Here is a 19,127-nt window from a genome sequence, read left to right as displayed (position 1 = left end):
CAGTGAGATGACATCAGCGTTCATAGTCCCAAGAGGATGAATCCTACTGACTTGGATGACAACCTCCACATTTCCTCTGTCGTAACGATGAGGTTTTGGAAATATCTTTTCGACTACTGAATGGATTGAGTTGATATTTGATTCAGAAATACATCATTTGCATCAGGGTGCATTGTAACTGATTTCTCAGCCCTTCATTCAGCAGCACCATGAGAACATAGTTTGCATTGTTCCAGTAATTAAGACATTACTAATACCAATGACATTCCCATCATGAACCTTTGCTAATACTGCTGTTTGGCAAATGTTTTAATGTATGTATGTGAGTATCAGTGTTGGCAGGTCTGTGGCTGAGCTAAAGGAACAAACTGAGTTTAACGACTCCATCCATTCATTTAAATCAAAGGAATTACCTCACTGGTCTGCTGACCTCTGCTGTCTCTCAAACGGGTGCCTGTGAAAGTCACTATAACAGCTGGAGTTTTCTCCCAACAAGAGACCAGCTCCGCTTTCAATTTCAATTTCATCAGCTTACCTCTGAATCAACAAAAAAAATTGTGCAAATAAACTATAAATAAGAATGTACTCTTGTTAAAAAGTAAATAATTGTTCCAAAAACTATAAGGGTGTGAAACTTATGTCGATTGGAATTCAATCCAGAACTTAAATCTGAAACAAGCATCTGAGCACAAACTGCAGATCATGATGTTGCAAATCAAAGAGCGAATCCGATGCAGCTATTGTTCAAAATATGAAAGACCAAGAAAGAACATCTCCGAGTGGTTGGTGGTATCATGTTTCCTCTCCGATTCTTGTATCACCATCATTAGCTCCGAACAAACAGGTAATTAATGTCTGAATTGCAGGGAGCCCCGATCTGTGTTGTGTCATGATCTTCCTCCTGTTGTGATCGTCCCTCGGGTCCCTGAGCCGGCGAACAGATCCTCTCAACACCTCAGACTCTAGACTGAGTCACAGGCTTGTTGGTGCACAGGCCGACTATTATCACCAGTGGTTGTTTGGTCAGGGCTGCAAATCCCAGCACGGCACTGGTGTTATGATATTTTATTTACACCAAGGAGAAGATGGTGGATATTAGTGTTGGACCAACCGTCCTCTTCAAAGACTGTTGTTATCATAATGAACTGGCTCAGTTTATTGTTTGTTTTCAATTTAACGTGATGATGTATTTTTTGAGTAAAAACAATATTATGATTGAATTCACTAGACAGCAGAGAGTAACGTTACTGTGTAGAAAACAAGCTCGGCTACCGCCATTCATTCAGAGACACTCTGCTTTGACCACCGTGCTCTAATCTTTTAACTTGTATTATCATATGACTGGAAGAGAATCTGATTTTCATGGTAAGTAATTTTTCCAGCGTGGCCACATGTCGTCAAGTATTCTTGGAAAAGACACCAAATCCCGCATTGTGACGATGAGGCCAGTGTCTTTCATGGGACAGTAGCTCGACTACCGTTCATGTGTGTGTGTGTCAATGAGAGGCGTTACAGGGGTGTTTTTCTTGTAATGGCTGAAATGCATTATTACATTTAATATCGCATAACTGCGTCTCTGAGATGGCAAATATTGAAAAACTCACAATGTTGAAGTAAATGAAAACAAATTCATGGATCTGCCTCCTTATCCGTTGCCACACCAAAATTGAATGGGTTCTTTCCTGACTGAATTGTACCACATCCTGTGATAATCCATCCAGTGTTTTTTGCATAATCTTGCTTATACTCGTATAGTAAACATATAAGTCAATGAATACCTGCAGTGCTGATTCTGCTGATGTTTACTGGATTGTATTATATTATACAGATGTACCTGCTACTACTGGGTGTGTTGTTTGGTTGGTCCTCTGAGGAGTCAGCAACAAACTTCCCCATCATGCTGCAGGAGCTGTGATTATACCCATAACTACCATCTGCCATGTTGTTGAGAGTCAATGTGAGATGTTTCTTTCATTCCAGAACAAACCGAGATGTAGAAACACTCACTGACTCCTCTCACAATCTCAAAGGAACAAATAGCTCCAGGTACTCTGGTTTCCAGTCCATAGACATGCAGATTGGGGTTTGGTTAGATGGAGACTGGTGTGAATGGTTTCCTGCGTTTTTTTGCTGCTGCAATATGGGCTGTACAGGTTGTACCCTTCCTCTCACCCAATGTCAGCTGGGTTAGACTTCAGCCACCCTCAAAGTATCAGCAGTATAGATAATAATCTCTAGCAAATATTTGAAAGATGCAGAGAGAATGAATTAACACATGCAGGTACTGTAATCATAATCTGACTTCATCATTAGAGCACATTTCCATCTGCATGTGTTTGTCTGATAGAAACTTGTGCGAACATTTTAATGCTTGATTACAGACCACTGAGTTGTGATTCTCCTGAACAGGATTTCATATTCTCAAAGATTTCAGAAAGCTTTCAGGAAAATACTACAGATTAATTCAATCATATTGTGCATGTGTCACCACTACTGACGCGTCCAAATCCTGTGTCAGCTCATCTGGAAAGCCGTGAATGGGGACCTCACCATTCCTCACCCTCACCGCAGTGAGCCCAATGGCTTCCATCACACATCAATCCCAACAAACAACAACAGACAACTGACTCCTTTGTCCTCAGCAGGCGAAGCTGATGGGATTGGCCGAAGAGCAGAACTTGTAAATTGAAAAAAACTGAGAAACAAGAATCAGGAATCCTGCAATAAAACACACAGAAACAACAGAGGAACAGGTGAATGTGACATATTACCATGGTTGCTGGGTGAAAAATGCGTCGCCACTGGTTTATTGTATATTTGCAGTTGTGTTAATCACATTGTGGGGACGAAAATCTGTTCGTCATGGTGACTCACCTCCCGTTTGTGGACAGAAAGCCTCTGTCCGGCTGCACTCTGCAATGTCATGTTTTCACATTAGGTTTTCACATTCACACAAGGACAGGTTGTCTTTCCCCACTGGTTTTGTCAGACACAATTCTAAACTTGCCAAGAGTTAGCTGCAAGGATTGATACCACACTCATGTCTGTATGGCTCTGATTCAGAGGGTAAAAGAAGACCACACTAACTCAAATACTTCAGTGGAAAGTCTGGTCTCAATTCTACTAAACAGAAACCAGAGTTATGTGGAAAGCAATGAGTTTATGTTTTTTTTCGGATGATCGGTTCATTCATCGATGACCTTGTTAACAATGTGCTTTTAATACTATCACATGTGTTGTTGTCCTTAAAAGGATCAAAGTGGGGTGGAGAAAATCAGGCTGAGAAGGTGAAAAATGTGGTCTTCCTGTTTTTATTTTTTGCCGCACCTCTTCGAATTACATAAGTTTTAAATTTAAGTGTATTTTTTGAAAAAAATGAAACTACCGATTTGGCAGTTTCGTCGCCTCATCCAGCTGCTTTTGTGCAGTAGCTATGATGTCATCAGTGACCTATAGGCTGATATAACAGGCAAACTTTCCCTCTCTCATACGCACACATGTATTTCATACACAAACACACACAGGCCATTCCCTCAATATCAGCACCACGGAGGCTGTGTAACTGTAGCTGACCCAGGCTCCTCTAGTGGGCCAGTTGTTTCAGATGGGAGTGGTCCAATCCCAGGGGGGGATGTATCCAGGACAGGTTATAAGATCTGTAGTCTACAGTGGCCCTCTTGGGACACACAGAACTGAGGCCACATTGTTCGCTGGCATCATTGTGCATAAAGGTTTCCCATGGATCAAATGTTGCAGACTCCAAACTCAGGGGTCTCAGCGCGCTCGTAGCATCGGCACGATGGGAGCAAAGGCTGCTCACACATCACTTCTCACTGATCTCAATGAGGCCACACTGGACGTGGTCCCAGTGGTTTGTCGTGTGGCTGTGGTAGTGATGGGAGTACAGGGAAGTGAGGAGGGTACAAGGGAGAAGCTTGACACATGGATAAGTGCTGAACTCTGAGGAGCAAGATGAGCAAGTGAAGACAGCCGAGGAGACAGAGGGGAGTCTAGAAACTCTGTAAAAGAAGCAGACTCAGCTTTAACACACAGGAAAACAAACTTCCCGTTCACGCAAACAAGGAACAGACACAAAATAAACAATATAGAAAACACAGAATTATTTGGAGAAGAGCATTAAATACACTGTGAAGACGTTTTGATAATATGGTGAAAACATTTGTACTATACATACATTTTTTTACATACACTTGATCAAATTTCCTTGTGACATAGTACATAATAAGACATAATAATACATTTTTCTTGTTAAATTGTTTTCATATTTATTGTCATAATGTAACACAAAAATGTTGCTGATGTGTTAATTAAACCTCAATAAAATGCATCTCTGAATCAATGTCACCTTATTCGAGATTATAACATTAAAACTAAAGATTGTGTCCCAGCCCTGCTTGTTGTTTAAAGATATTATCTTTACAGTTCCTCAGCCGGGTCAACACTCTATCTATTGCACTAACAGTCCTGCTCCTAATCAGGCAGCAACTGTGTACACTTAGCACATTGACTGGTTGTCAGGAAATGCATGTCAATGGTGCTATATGGAGATTAAAAAAAATTACAGCGATTGCATAACCTTAGAGGATAATTCATTTCAGAGAACACAAGGGTTCAGTTCAAGGGTTGAGTTTCCCAAATAAACTGGGCCTCATGGTGCCAAGGGGAGTGACTGAAACCTGACCGTGTTTGTGTTAGAAGATCACGAAGATTAAAATATGACACCCTTTTTGAAAACTGGGCAGAAAGGACAATTTCTCTATAACTAAAAGATTAAAGTGAGTAATAACAATAGAATAATGAGGAAAGGGAAGACAGCTGTTATCTCACTTTATCACAGCCCAGGTTCAGTCTCAGTCTCCAGGTCTGAACAGGCAGCACATATATAACATGACGTTCAGCTTAGTATAATTAATGTTTAGCTCAAATGGGCGACGTGCGTTTAGAACCACGACAGCAAGGTGTTCTATTTATATCCTGAGTAAAATAATGGCATGTTTATGCACTTTGTTGTTAGATATCAAGTTTGTTGGAAGAAAAGAAAAACAAACCTGCCGTATTGATATACACTCCTGATCAAAATCTTAAGACCAGTTAAAAAATTGCATGAATTTGCATTTTGCACTGTTGAATCTTAGGAAGGTTCTAAGTAGAGTTTCAAAATGCAAAAAGAAGAAATGGGAATAAGAGCCCAAAAGTTGTGAGCAGGCAATTTATTGAAAACAACAATTAACTGAAGTAGGCTGTTCATCAGCTGATCAAAAGTTTAAGACCACAGCCTTTAAAAGCCAAAATCTGTGCAAAAATGTGGATTCCATGTCAATTCCTGTCAAGTAATCACACTGTGAAGATCTCTTGATGGCAAAGCCAAAAAAGCTCACTGTCTTTGAACATGGTAGGATTGTTGAACTGCATAAACAAGGCCTCTCACAACGTGCCATCGCTGCTGAGGTTGGACGCAGTAAGACAGTCATTTTGCATTTCTTAAAAGATCCACAGGGTTATGGAACATAAAAATCAAGTTGTAGACCCAAAAAAATCTCACCGGTGCTGAGCCGGAGGATCCGAATGGCTGTCCGTCCTCGTCCCAAATTAAGGCCATTACTGGTGCTGACTGCAGCCCAATAACCATCAGACGGCATCTGCGAAGGAAGGGCTTCAAAAACAAGAAACGTCTTCAAAGTCCACGTCTCCTTCAACGCCACAAAATTGCCCGTTTAGACTTTGCAAGGGAGCACCAAACATGGGACATTCAAAGGTGGATGAAAGTTTTATTCTATGAAAATTTAACCTTGATGGTCCTGATGGCTTCCAACGTTACTGGCATGACAAGGAGACGCCACCTGAGATGTTTTCTACGCGGCACAGTGGAGGGGGCGCCATCATGATCTGGGGTGCTTTTTCCTTCAGTGGAACAATGGAGCTCCAGGTTGTGCAGGGGCGTCAAACAGCAGCTGGCTATGTTGAGATGTTGCAGCGGGCATCCCTCATGACTGAGGGCCCTCGTCTGTGTGGTAACGACTGGGTTTTTCAGCAGGACAACGCTCCAATTCGCAATGCCCGTCTGACCAAGACTTTTTTCCAGGAGAATAACACCACTCTTTTGGACCATCCTGCGTGTTCCCCTGATCTTAATCCAATTGAGAACATTTGGGGATGGATGGCAAGGGAAGTTTACAAAAATGGACTTCAGTTCCAGACAGTGGATGCCCTTCGTGAAGCCATCTTCACCACTTGGCGCAACATTCGCACTAGCCTTTTGGAAACACTTGCATCAAGCATGCCAAAACGAATTTGAAGTGATCAACAATAATGGTGGAGCTACTCATTACTGAGTCAGTTTTTGACACTTTAATTTCTCTTAAACTTTTGATCAGCTGATGAACAGCCTACTTCAGTTAAATTGTTGTTTTCAATAAATTGCCTGCTCACAACTTTTGGGCTCTTGTTCCAATTTCTTCTTTTTGCATTTTGAAACTCTACTTAGAACCTTCCTAAGATTCAACAGTGCAAAATGCAAATTCATGCAATTTTTTAACTGGTCTTAAGATTTTGATCAGGAGTGTAGATAAAATAAAAAAATAAATGTCATACTTAATTTTTTTTACATTTCCACGGTTCATTGTTTAAATGACTGATTAACATTAATTTATTTCTTAGATTCATTGCTGAGAAATTGTAATTCTGCAGAGGCTTCAGGATAAACTCATTAGCCCCATCTAGTGGTAGTAACTCCACACTGATATATAAACAAAACAGTTTTCACTGTAATAATTGATTTTCCTCACAGACGATTTGATAATTTGATAGTCTTTATGTTATGCTTGCCTAAGCTAAGAAAAGCTAACTCACTACTGAATGAGTGTCATATTCACCGTGCAGATTTCGGAGCGGCATCGATCTTCTCATCTTACCCTCAGCAGGGAAAGCAAATAAGCACATTCCCCAAAATGTCAAACTATTCTTCAATTATTGTCTGGTTTGTAAAGCAGCTTGTTTTTTTTTTAATCACATTTTTTGGTCCATATTTATAAAAACACTCATTACGGATGCAATTATTTTCCATTTGCTGTCTCAAACTTTGATTGAAGCGGACAAAAACAGTCATTGCTTGTTTATGCTGAACTATTTAATGACCTAATCAGGATAATAACATGTGTTAGAAGATCAGATAGATTAAAATATGACACCCTTTTTGAAAACTGGGCAGAAAGGACTATTTTCTGTGACTAAAAGATTTATCAACAGATTCTTGTCTTTGCACATTAATCATTTCTTGGGAAAAAAGACTGAATGAGTGTTTTTCAAATTTCCTACCACAGTCAACAAAAAAAAAACAGGCCAAGTCTGTTTCCTGGTAAATCTCTGTGTTTGCTGAGTGTAGAGTCTCTTGTTAGTGTTACTGATTACAAAAAAATATTCCATTTTTTATAAAGCAGAATAAATAATGGAATAAATATCCCTCACACGGGTTTATCAATAAGAGAACTGATGACATAATTAGAACCTGAATGGTCACATGGCCTTGACATTAACCAAGAGAGATGGGTGGAGGGTGTTAAGGTGAGAATGTCGGCTGACAGATGGACACTAATCACCTGCACATGCTGCCAGGTTTAATCTGCAGAAACAAGATGGAGGCAAAGGGAGAAAGAGGAGTAAAGTGACCTGTACATCTAAGGACTGCAAATTGACCCACACAGCCACATCGGACAACTCCCTCTGGCATATAGATGGTAGGAAAAATAAGGATGGAGTTTATGGACCATTTTCTGGAGGACTGGCCAGAGTCTGTGGACGTGTTTGACTCAGCCTGGAAGGACACACTTGGTCTGTGCAGAGGAGCTGAACACTGGTCCATTTGTCTGAATCTTGTGGAGAAGCTGTGCCTGGATCTGCTGAGTCAGACGGATTTCTTACTGGAACACCGAGCTGTGTGCGTCAACCTGCTGGGCCCGCTGTTTGCTGATGACCCCTATGTGTGGATGTTCCTCCAAAACTGATACGGACCGAACATATTGTATTCATCTATGTTCTTATTTTTTTCTGCTCAAGCACTGTTCGACTTTGCTGCTTGGCAAGAATTTAGACACGAGGTAAATGCAAAGCTCGCCATCAAAACCAGTGCATTTCATAGGGTGCAAATTGTTCTCTTGGTTGTTTCAAATTGGCTTTATGGACATTTGAGAATACTACGAAGGGCGAGAGCACTAGCATCATATACCAACTCCTTTTTGTTTTCGTTATAGGGAAATGTCGGATTGCTGTGCTATGTTATTTATTTTTAGTTTGAACCGTAGCATATATTGTTATGTTGAACATGTTATGTGCTGACCGTAAACGTAACGGACCATCATTTTACGTCAAATTGTGAAACGAGAAAAGAAAGGCTAGAAAAGTGATTTTGAAAAAATTCTCAATGAGTGACCAATTTTATGATTTTATTTTATTTACTTTTGAAATGAATATATAGATCTCACGTTACCAGACCTGAAATCTTCAAGACTGTGTACACACCATGGGTCTCATACATCAAACATCAAGATTGATATTTTTTTTGTCCACCGTCAACTAAATGAATTCTACTTGAACTATATTGGATTAAATAGTCATTTTGAAGTTGAAACACTGGGCTTATTCTGCGTGGGTGTGAGAAAATCTGCTTTAGAATAACAAACATTCATACTGCACATCTTAGAAACTCTCTGCATGATTTTGTAAGGTTTCGATTTAATGTCTGATTGAGGCTGGAAACTGTTAAATAAATTGTCCCAATATGATAAAAAATATGGACAAAGGCTGTTGATGATGATTTCATCAGCATGAATGACTTTCATACATATATTAAAATTAAGGTACAATAGAACAGCCCCTATATGTATGCTTCTCTTTAAAAAAAAAGTGTATCAGCCATTATATATTAGAAACCCTTATGACAATACGTGCACTGTCCTGACTTTAAATAAAATTTGCCGTGTTTGCAATAGTTTCTCAATGAATATCTTATGGATATGACATGTTATAGAAAAGGTTGACACCAGACTATGGTAAGTTTTTTATGACTAAACATAGGGTGAATTCGAATAATCTGGGAAATGTTTTGTTGTTTGACTTCTTATGTTCCAATATCTGTTTTAAAGACTAAATCATTCTGCTTCATACATGCCAAGCTCAATCAGCTGAAAAAAGTATTGTTTTGATATAAATGTCATTAATTCATATTGACATACTGTATAAAATGAATATTTTTTTCATTAATAGAGAAACTATGAAACCAATAAAAAAAAATCTATTACAATTTAATTCCCAGCAGCAAGCAAAAATAACATAAAAGATAATGATTTAGTTATTCACCATTCTATTGGGGCGCATCAGGGAACAAACAGTCCTTGCAGGTCAGTGACTCATCAACATCGATCAGCCCAGGGTCTTCTCGACCTTTTTGGTGAAACCAATAGCTGCAGAACACAGGACAGTCTCTTCTGTGCTTTTTGGATCATCATCTCTGACCAAGCAAACAGATTATGTGTTAGTTAACTGACAGTTTAAACAGCCAGGGACAGACTGTATCTACCATCGACTCACGACTGAAAACTGCAGATCATATGCTGCATCTTCTTTTAAACTTCAGAAAGTCCCTTCAAGTTTATTTCCCACATCCAGAACTTTAATATATGATTTCTGATTTGCATTAGCCCCGCCCCTTTCGGTGACATCATCCCCATCAAGTCATGTGATTTCAGTCACATGACGTCCATGCTAATTTATGTTTACAAGATTTTGCTGGAACAGGAAATGAACAGACTGAAGCGTAGGTGTCCCACATCATCATGTCCGGACTACCTAGATTCACCCTATCCATATATATACTTATTTATTACCTATCTTTTGTTATCTATTACTTCTACTATATACTGCATATATATATATATATATATATATATATATATATATATATATATATATATATATTTATATATATATATATATATAAACAGTAGAAGTAATAAATAAGTAACATATATACACAATGGAATGAAATACTACTACTACTACTACTAACCATAATATTAATAATAATGATATATAATGTAGGTTCAGGTTATATTTACACAAATGTATTTATTTATTTAAGAGTATTTATTCATTCATTTTATTGTGGAACTGCATCTGTTTGCCGGTGAGGATCCCAGCTTCCTGTCGGGACGCCTGCAATTCCCAGGATTCCGTGCGGCGCCAGAAGTGAACATGTTGTACGCTCGTTACGCAAAAATGATTCAAAGGTTGTGTACATTGGTCGGAGCGATTACGCTGTGACTTCATACGGTTTATCAGGACCCACGCGTCCGACTGACAGAGGAGCCTCACCAGGTAAGAATCCCTGCTTCTCCTTTAGAATCATACTATATTAACCAGACCCAGGATCGGTGGTCAACATTGCGAGAGCTCAGTGTGGTGTAAACAACAAATGCTCGATATCGATCATGAGTCGGTTGTTGAATATCGCCATCTGTGATCAAACATCATGAACTGGTCAACAAGGCAAAAAGGATTAGAAGCAGGTTAAAAAAAAACATTTGAATTGGTTGTTAGAACTAATCTGACAGTTTAGATTTGACTGTGTCAACACAGCACGTTTATTTGTAATTCACCTGTTAACAACAAGGCGGTTCAACGTGTTTTACACAAAGGCACCATCACAAATTATGAAACAACATGAGACGATACAAAAAGAAGCATTTAGAAAGAAAAGGAAAAAAGACAGAGAATAAAAACATACATTTTATATCAAATAAAGACGTGAAAGTAACAGTGCTGTGTAGCAAATTAGTAATTGTTTGGTTTAATAAAAGACATTGGCTAACTGGGAAGTCTTCATCAATGACTTAAAAGTAAGAGTTACAAGAATCATCTTCCAAATAACGCGCCTGAAAGAAAATAAAGTTTGTTTATTTATTTTCATTTATTTACCTCTCAAAATCCAGTGTCTCTTCAAACTCACTCATCACAAGCATCAAATCTGATGTGAAGTTATAGGCTAGTTTACTTTTGAATCGTTTATTGTGTTGTATAGAAATGAATGGAATAGTAAAAAAATACCACATGCAAACATGTTTTATCGTGAAATAAGTGTTTGCTCTTCACCTGCCCCTTTCTTTCCTAGTTTTTTTTACTATTCACTTCTTTCCTCTCTCCACCCTGGTCCCTGTTCCTTTCCTCCTGCTCTCTCCTCCCCTCCTTACCTCACGTCTGTATAATGTCATGTGTTGCCAGAGTGTGCAGGTCAGATGGTTTATCCCAGTTATCCAGCAGATAAGTGCTGATATCCAATCTGTTTGTCTAATGGGCTGCTCTCTCTCACTCTCTGTTTATCTGTCCCTCTGTGTCTCTCGCCCCCTCCTCCTCAGGTCCGTCACCATGAGCTCCTGACGCCTGTATGTCCATTCATCACTATGGGTGGTGCCGCACTGGCCGTGGTGGTCGTAGTGGTCTTCTTCCTGGCCCTGTACCTCCTCCAGCGATATGGAGACTTGCAGAAGCAGCAGCGGATGGTGCTGTTCGGGACTCTGCTCGCCTGGTACCTCTGCTTCCTCATCGTCTTCATCCTGCCTCTCGATGTCAGCACGGTACGACTATGGCTTGGTTTTTTAATGCGTCTTCTTTTTGAGAACAACGTGCTTAGCTGTGTGTTTTAAATACGCTGCTCTTGCTTTTAGTGTCTCACCCACTTCCTCTTGAGTCTGTTTACCTTACTGTGAAAACTCCACTCCTGTCTTCAGACCATCTACAGGCAGTGTGTTCTTGACAAGTCAAACCACCCAACCGTTGTGCCTCAAGCAAAACAAACCAATCTGACTGAGGACGGCTCCTCTCTTTATCCATCTGTAAGGTAAATAAGACATGTTCTATTTGCTGGAGTCCTGGTACTGGTACTCGTTTTAAGGCCAAGGTATTTTTGTAGATAGTTTTCCAAGGCCATCCAACATCATACTCATCGTATCATTTGACATTTCTAACTAAACTACATATACTCATAGTTCTACTGATGAGTTTTTCAATATGTTTAGTTGCTTGAAACTACAGAAACTATATATCTTATAGAATCACAATCACCATAGGCGTTTATTCTCAGCATAGCTTTTGCATTATACTCCACGTGCATGTACCGTTTTGTAGTTTTTTTTTTTATCTTACCAATGACCTGATACTGTCAGTAGCTGTTACCAGTGTTAGTGATCATCTTTAGTGTTTCACATGCAAAATGTTTTTCTGAGTGATAATGTGGCCTGCTCTGCTTCATTTGACTATTGTTGGTTGTTCAGTCATATCCTTCTGCAGCAGATTGTGGCCATGGAACAGTTTCAGTTTTATTTTCAAACTTGATTTATGGACATATCTCTAAGTTTTACAGTGTTGACTTAAAGGTCAACATTTATGAAAATGTGCAACACCTTTTTTCATAAACAGTTTCACTTTTAGAAGCTCTGTATGCTGAAGAAAAACATTTGTTTTTGTAAACTGAAAGCTCCTAAGTGACAGTTTAGTTTGCGTCACAATTTAACATGATTGCACTGCATAAAATATTTGTATTGTTACACGTCAAAGTTCAATGTCTTGTAGTACGGAAGTTGGCTGGGCCGTGCTTATGCCTAATCTGCTTAAAACTACTTTATATCTGCTTTATAGACCCGTGTAATGTAACGTGCACACGCATCTGTGTGTATGTGTGTGTGTGTGTGTGTGTGTGTGTATGTGTATGCGTGTGTGTTACAGTGTACCAAAGGTGTGTGAAGAGCCTTGGAGTTATATTCCAGATGGTGTCCTACCAGTGTTTTGGAGAGTTGTGTACTGGACTTCTCAGTGTCTGACTTGGTGAGCCTAACACACACACACACACACACTCACACACTTGACTTTCTTCAACTTTATATATTTCCCACCTTTTATTTTATAGACAGTTAGGAACTGATATACTGACCCCTTACTTCTCTGTATCTCTCTTTCCCTGTGTGTGTGTGTGTGTGATGTGTGTGTCTCCTGACTGCACAGGCTGCTGTTGCCCTTCATGCAGTCTTATGCTCGGTCTGGAGCGTTCTCCAGAGTTGGGAAGATAAAAACAGCTCTAATTGAAAATGCAGTCTATTATGGCACCTACCTCCTGATCTTCATCTCTCTGCTCATCTACGCGGCTGCTCACCCTCAGTGGAAACTCACCTGGTACATGAAGGGAACTTTAAACTATAACACAGCCTATTGGCTCCTACATTTGAAACTTAAAGTTTGTAAGCTGGTATTTAAGTGTATTGAGGATGTGTCTTTGTAAACCTTGTGCAGGGCGGACCTCCAGACCATCGGTATCACAGCTGCCAACACGTGGGGTCTCTTCCTTCTGGTGCTGTTGCTAGGCTACGGCCTGGTGGAGATCCCGCGTTCTTATTGGCTTTCATCTTCCCATGGTTACCTGCAGGCCAAGACTTACTTCAAAGCAGCAAAAATGGTGACTGAGAAGGCAGAAGCTGAGGAGAACCTAGAAGACGTTATGAGGGTGAGATTTTATCAACCATTCAGTTCTTTGAAAATTATCCGTAGGGCTTCTAACTGGGCCCAGGTTTTAAAATACCAGAAGTCTCCTTTAAAGAACAGGTGTTAAAATGTCGTTCCCATAATATTATAGAAAACACAGATTTTAATAATAAAATGAACATATCACATGCTTTTATTTTTACCCCAACAAGTACAAACAAGTTTTATATTTTTAGGAGGTGGCAGTTGTCCATGCAGCTGTCAGGTACAATCACTCTCTCAGGAAGTGTGTGGACACTATTTTGACAAAGGTGAGTCCATTCCATTCCTCTTTCGAGGCCATTTCCATTTTATTAGAATATCTAAAATTAGACGCCGCACTTTTTACAGTGAAGCTGTGTGTGTCATCTCATTTCAGTGTCCCCCTGAGTACCAAGAGGAGATGGGGATAACCGTGGAAAACTCTGGTGACCCTCCCACCAAAAGAGCACTGATTAGTCTTCATAAAAAGGTAATTGGTTATTTTATCCTCTCACTGTCCTTGTCAGAGAATTATTGCTGATGTGTTAAAAACGCATGGTGCCTTCCGAATGTGTGTTTTTCAGGTTATCACTGCAGTGCAGAGACACTCTCAGACTCGGGTCCAGTGGTCCATCTTGTTAGACCAGGCGCTTTACCTGGAGGATGTGGCTAAAAGCCAGAGCAGCCCGGTGCGACACTTTGTGCACAGCTTCCCATCAGCGCACGGCCACAGCTGGATCCGCAGGTTCATCTACACGCCCACTGTGGGTGAGTTCAGGCAAAAGCCACGTCCAATGGAATTTGACCCCTTTGATCCCTATTCTCTGAGACACGACGAGTAGTAGTTTGTCATTCTGGCCATTTAAAAATTATTAATGTAATGAATTCCCTTCACTTCCTGTTAGAATGGAAAGGTATCATCTATGATCAGTATAAATCGAATGCTTTTTCCAACCAGCCACAGCAAACTTCAAATTCAAGCTGCCTATGTCCAAGCTCCATCTACAATCAACAGCTAGTTTTTGAGATAAACAAATTTCATATATATTATTTTGTCCACACCTGCATATATTTTGTACGTATGACTTACGTTCTAGCTCAATAATGGCTTTGCAAAGACATAATCCCAAAAATTCCTCTGATAAACTATTACTGATAAGCTGTATTAGAAATAGAGAGCGGCTCGGGAGGTAATTTTCTGAGAGAAAACTAACCGATCTGAAACCAAACCCGAGCAGCATGTTAAACCCAAGATCAGTTTGTATTTTTTTTTTTTGGAAGTCATTAGAGCTTTTTAGGTGCACGCATCTGTGGGAACCTGATTCCTTTAGAGGATAGAGTATAAGAGTGTGGCGCAATAAAAATTTACAAACCGTTTTGTTTATTCGTTTCTCTGAATCTATCTATGGAGCCTATTTTAAGAAACATGTGTAACACTACTCCGGAGATGTATTAATACACATGTATGTGTGTGTTGTCCTCCTCCTCCTCAGAGTGGTACTGGGAGTGTGTTTTGAGAAAGGGTGTCTACAGGCTGCTGGCTGTGCTCCTGTGCCTCCTCTCTGCAGCAGTGGTCTGGTCCGAGTGCACCTTCTTCAGCACAAGCCCCGTCCTCTCTCTCTTCGCCATCTTTATTCAGATGGCTGAAAAACAATACAACTACATTTACATTGAGGTAAGCATGTGCCTGGTGAGGGGCAGTGAAACACATGGAAACATTACAGGTCAAACCAACATATTCTTCATTTAACCTGTCAACACTTTCTTTTCTTAACTGGAGAATTTTTATGAATCCTTGACTTTATAAACACATATAATATAATCATTTTATTGCTAATAACTAATGGAGATTTGCTGTGAATACAAAATCAATACTTCGCACAATATGCCCAGTTTTAATATAATTACTGAATTTAAGCACTGTCCTCTCTCAACCTGTTGTTTTGTTTCTGCTCACCAGATGGCGTGCTTCATCACCATCTTCTTCCTGTGTGTGTGCGTCTACTCCACCGTGTTCAGGATCCGATTTTTCAACTACTATATCCTGGTGCCACATCACCAGACCGACGCCTACAGTCTGCAGTTTAGTGGCATGTATGTACCTCATAAAGTCCGTATAAATTACGTATGTCTGTACGTCTTCTGTTTTTTCTTTGAATTTATATAAATGAAAAGTGTTGCCCTGAATTATTATTAAGTTTGTGCTTTGTATTTTCTCGGCTCAGGTTGTTTTGTCGTCTCACTCCTCCTTTGTGCCTCAACTTTCTGGGCCTGATTCACATGGACTCTGCCATCTCGCATCAGGACAGAATACAGACTTCCTACACTTCTGTGGGTTACACACAAGTGTTAATGCACATATAAACAAATAAGAGCATCATGGGAAATCATATTAGGATATCGTTGCAAAAAGCTTATCTAGAAGTGCAATGTGTCTTTTTCTTTCCTTCTTCCAGATCATGGGCTCTATGCGCCTGCTCTCCTTCATATCGGATGGGTTCTACATCTATTATCCCATGCTGGTCTTGCTGCTGTGCTTTGCATCTTTTTACAAGTAGGCCAATAGCCCCAAACAACTAACACTATTTCTTCTTCAATCTAATAACAAAATACACTGTAGGTTTTTGTCATATGTTTACAAGATCATAATCAATACATAAAATTGAAATTGTATTTCGGATCACTGGATATGACAAGTAACATAAAATGGTAAAAACACAAATACCAATAAGTTTTTATCTAATCGATAAAATTATCTTATTACACAGTATGGGCAGTAATGCTTTTTTTTACATAATTGAAAATATGTGGTGTAGGATTATACACATGTATCAGATCAGTGGTGTACAGGAAGTCTGCACATAAATACATGGGTTTTAAAACTGTCTGTGTTTGGTTGGGTTTTTAGCCTGGGCTCTCGCTGTTTGAACCTCCTGGGCTTCCATCAGTACATTACTGACAATGACTTGACCTCAGACCTCGTGGATGAAGGCAAGGAACTCATCAGAAGAGGTACTTTTTATGAGAAATCCCTATTTCTGTCTCTTCGACTTTGGATCATCAGTTAACTCTTTTATTTACTTTTGATGCAAAATTTTGTTGTCCACTCTTTTTGACGTACACTAATATTGTACATTTATTTATTAAGCCTCAGTTCACATTAAGTTGCTGATGGCAATAATCAACAATTGAAATTAAAAGAAGTCCACATGCTTTTGATGATCAACGATATGTCCTTTTGTAGAGAGAAGGAAAAGACAGAAAGCTGAAGATGGAGAAAATCGAAGACGGGTGAGGAATATTTTATTCTCTCAAAGATTTTCTCTTGTGACTTCCCCAGAAGCCGAGATCTCTGATCTGGTTCAACCGGTTTGTGTTAAGTGGGTCCAGGTATTTACGACCCGTTTTGTGTTTCAGACCTGGAGGGAGCAATATGGAGCCCAGGGGACCACTGGGCGGAGCAGAGCTGGTTACAGTGATTTAGAGGACAACCAGAACAGCCCTGTGACTGAGATCAAGAAAAGTGGTAGGGTTTCACAAAAAGCACCGTAATTATGTAATAAAATTATAATTGTGTTACTCACAGCCACTGAAACTGATTTTAAACGTGGTCTGGCTGGACGGCTTTATGCATTTTTCCTGAGATTGTTTATGGACTGTTGACCCTTAGACTCTACATCCCTGTGTGGAAAACCAAACATCTGTCGTTTTAGCCAAAAGGCTCCCCGCCCACAAAACAACGATGAAGGTGTCACACTCTGTCAGGGTGGGTTACTTTTAAAGTTAAAGTTAAAAGTCACTCAAATGTAATTAAACCACATCTATTTTGTCCAACAAAAATATTGTGTCGTTTCACAACTCTCATCTCTTTGTCATAATTCAATTTCATATTTTGGATGAATAAGACCAGGTTTACAGTAAATGTATAACTCTTTGTCTTTCTCAGATTCCACCTTCAACAGAAGAGATGAGGAGACGGCGGAGCAGCAGAGAGGTTTACTGCTGGACCACTCCAGTGATGAAGATTCCCCAAGCAGAAGGTATCGTTTTCACTAAATAACGTCAACTTCTTTAATGTTGGATAGAGACTGAATAATAATAATAATATATATCCTACTGAGCTAAATCATATGATGTAGAACATGACATCTCTGTCAATACTCTGCCTCTGTGTGTTTGACTTAGTAGATCTACAGGAGGACGTTACCAGTCTCTGTCATCTTCCCGGATGAACATCTTCGACGAAGTTTGACGATGTGTACTGAGGACCTTAAGGAAAAGTTAAAAAGTAGCACCTGCTGAACAAAACAACGACAGATTGTTTTTTTTTCCTGAAGAAAGTCTACATGTAAAGGATTTTATCTCAGGAAAAATGGAGGACACGAATATATCTGGGACATGATGGTATTATGAAGTAACAGATCACAGTAAAAACCCTGAGAGGATTTCATATCTGGAGTTTATAACTGGTTGAAGAGATGAATACGTGTACAGGAATATTCCTCAACTAAAGCTTTAACCTATTTGTGCACAGCCAAACCTTTTTGATATTAACTTTTGAAGAGATTTGTTTCATAAGCAGACAAATGGATGGATAAGATTCGTCCATCCATTCCTTTTCTACATTGCTTATCTGTGGGTCAAAGGGGAAACTGCAGCCAAACCCAACGGACTTTGGGGGAAGAGATGCTGTTCACACTGGATGGGTCCATCCCAGGACCGATCCTGAGAGAAAGGACAATTCCCACTCACAGTCACACCTACAGGCAATTTAGACGAGTGGGATTGTGGGATGAAGCCTGAGCACCTGGAGGTAACCCCCTCAACCACAGGAAGAACATGCACACTCCTAACAGAGGGGTCCATGCCGGCTGGCAGATATAATTCAGAACCCAAAACGTGTTATTCATTTTCAAAGTTTTGTGTTCATGGACTTTATGTTGAGGATCATATTTAAAAAAAAAAAATTGCCAATTACCTTTGTCCTCTGTTGGATTATAAATGACCTAAAATGTGTGCACTTTAAGTACGGTTACTGTTGGCTGAAAAAAAAGAAGAAAATTGTGTGAAAGTATACCTACACTGAAAATACTGGTTTTCAAGCAACGACTAGAAAGAGTTTTTTTTTTCAAAGTTGAAGTTAACTTAAATGGTATTTGACTGAAAAAAAATAAAACGCAAGAGGACATTTTGTGAATGATGTCAGGATCCTTTATAGCTGTGCGTGGGAAAAACCTTACTTGAGTCCGGGTCATGCTGAACAGAAGAAAATATCAGCAAAACTAAAGGAGAGTTTTGTTGTCAAACAAGGTCATGATCGTTATGAACAGAAATGATCATAAAAATAACAACAAATTTGAAAGTGGTGAAAATTTACTTTTTCATTATTTTCTGTTAATTATTTATTTTTAATTTTATGTAGTGTAAGAATTATTTTATTTGTTTTTAATTTAATTAAAAAAAAAGTATTGACCTCCTGCACAGAAGTGGACTGCGCAGGATTAATTTAATTTAATTTAATTTAATTTCATAATCAGCTTCAGTCATATTATAAGTATTGTTGT

The 19,127-nt window shown here is 39.4% G+C and overlaps 1 protein-coding gene across 4 annotated transcripts; it reads left to right on the top strand.

The window, feature by feature from the left end:
- Window positions 1-10,243: 10,243 nt before the first annotated feature.
- Window positions 10,244-18,754, top strand: LOC133942941 (G-protein coupled receptor-associated protein LMBRD2B-like). Of its 4 annotated transcripts, none has more exons than XM_062381840.1 (19): window positions 10,244-10,389; window positions 11,427-11,645; window positions 11,799-11,908; window positions 12,793-12,891; window positions 13,069-13,236; window positions 13,354-13,564; window positions 13,779-13,853; window positions 13,961-14,053; window positions 14,148-14,331; window positions 15,057-15,238; window positions 15,524-15,657; window positions 15,789-15,894; window positions 16,020-16,117; window positions 16,472-16,575; window positions 16,808-16,854; window positions 16,981-17,089; window positions 17,234-17,329; window positions 17,510-17,603; window positions 17,752-18,754. In XM_062381840.1, exons 2-19 carry the CDS (start codon window positions 11,472-11,474, stop codon window positions 17,813-17,815), a joined length of 2,148 nt encoding a protein of 715 aa, XP_062237824.1. In that variant the 5' UTR covers window positions 10,244-10,389; window positions 11,427-11,471; the 3' UTR covers window positions 17,816-18,754. The 4 variants fall into 4 exon arrangements, with proteins under 4 accessions (XP_062237824.1, XP_062237822.1, XP_062237826.1 ...); XM_062381838.1 differs by having other exon boundaries at window positions 17,749-18,754; XM_062381842.1 differs by lacking the exon at window positions 17,234-17,329.
- Window positions 18,755-19,127: the final 373 nt, after the last annotated feature.

Source organism: Platichthys flesus, chromosome 3, assembly GCF_949316205.1.
Source record: "Platichthys flesus chromosome 3, fPlaFle2.1, whole genome shotgun sequence".
Classification (NCBI taxonomy): Eukaryota; Metazoa; Chordata; class Actinopteri; order Pleuronectiformes; family Pleuronectidae; genus Platichthys; species Platichthys flesus.
The sequence above is the reverse complement of the archived record's forward strand: the minus strand, read 5'-3'. Positions and strand labels throughout refer to the sequence as shown.

Coding starts and splice junctions, on each gene's coding strand:
- LOC133942941 (XM_062381838.1), top strand. CDS start 11,472: ATGGGTGGTGCCGCACTGGCCGTGGTGGTCGTAGTGGTCTTCTTCCTG. Junction 11,646..11,798: donor TGCCTCTCGATGTCAGCACG/GTACGACTATGG, acceptor TCCTGTCTTCAG/ACCATCTACAGGCAGTGTGT. Junction 17,090..17,233: donor GACTGAGATCAAGAAAAGTG/GTAGGGTTTCAC, acceptor GTTGACCCTTAG/ACTCTACATCCCTGTGTGGA.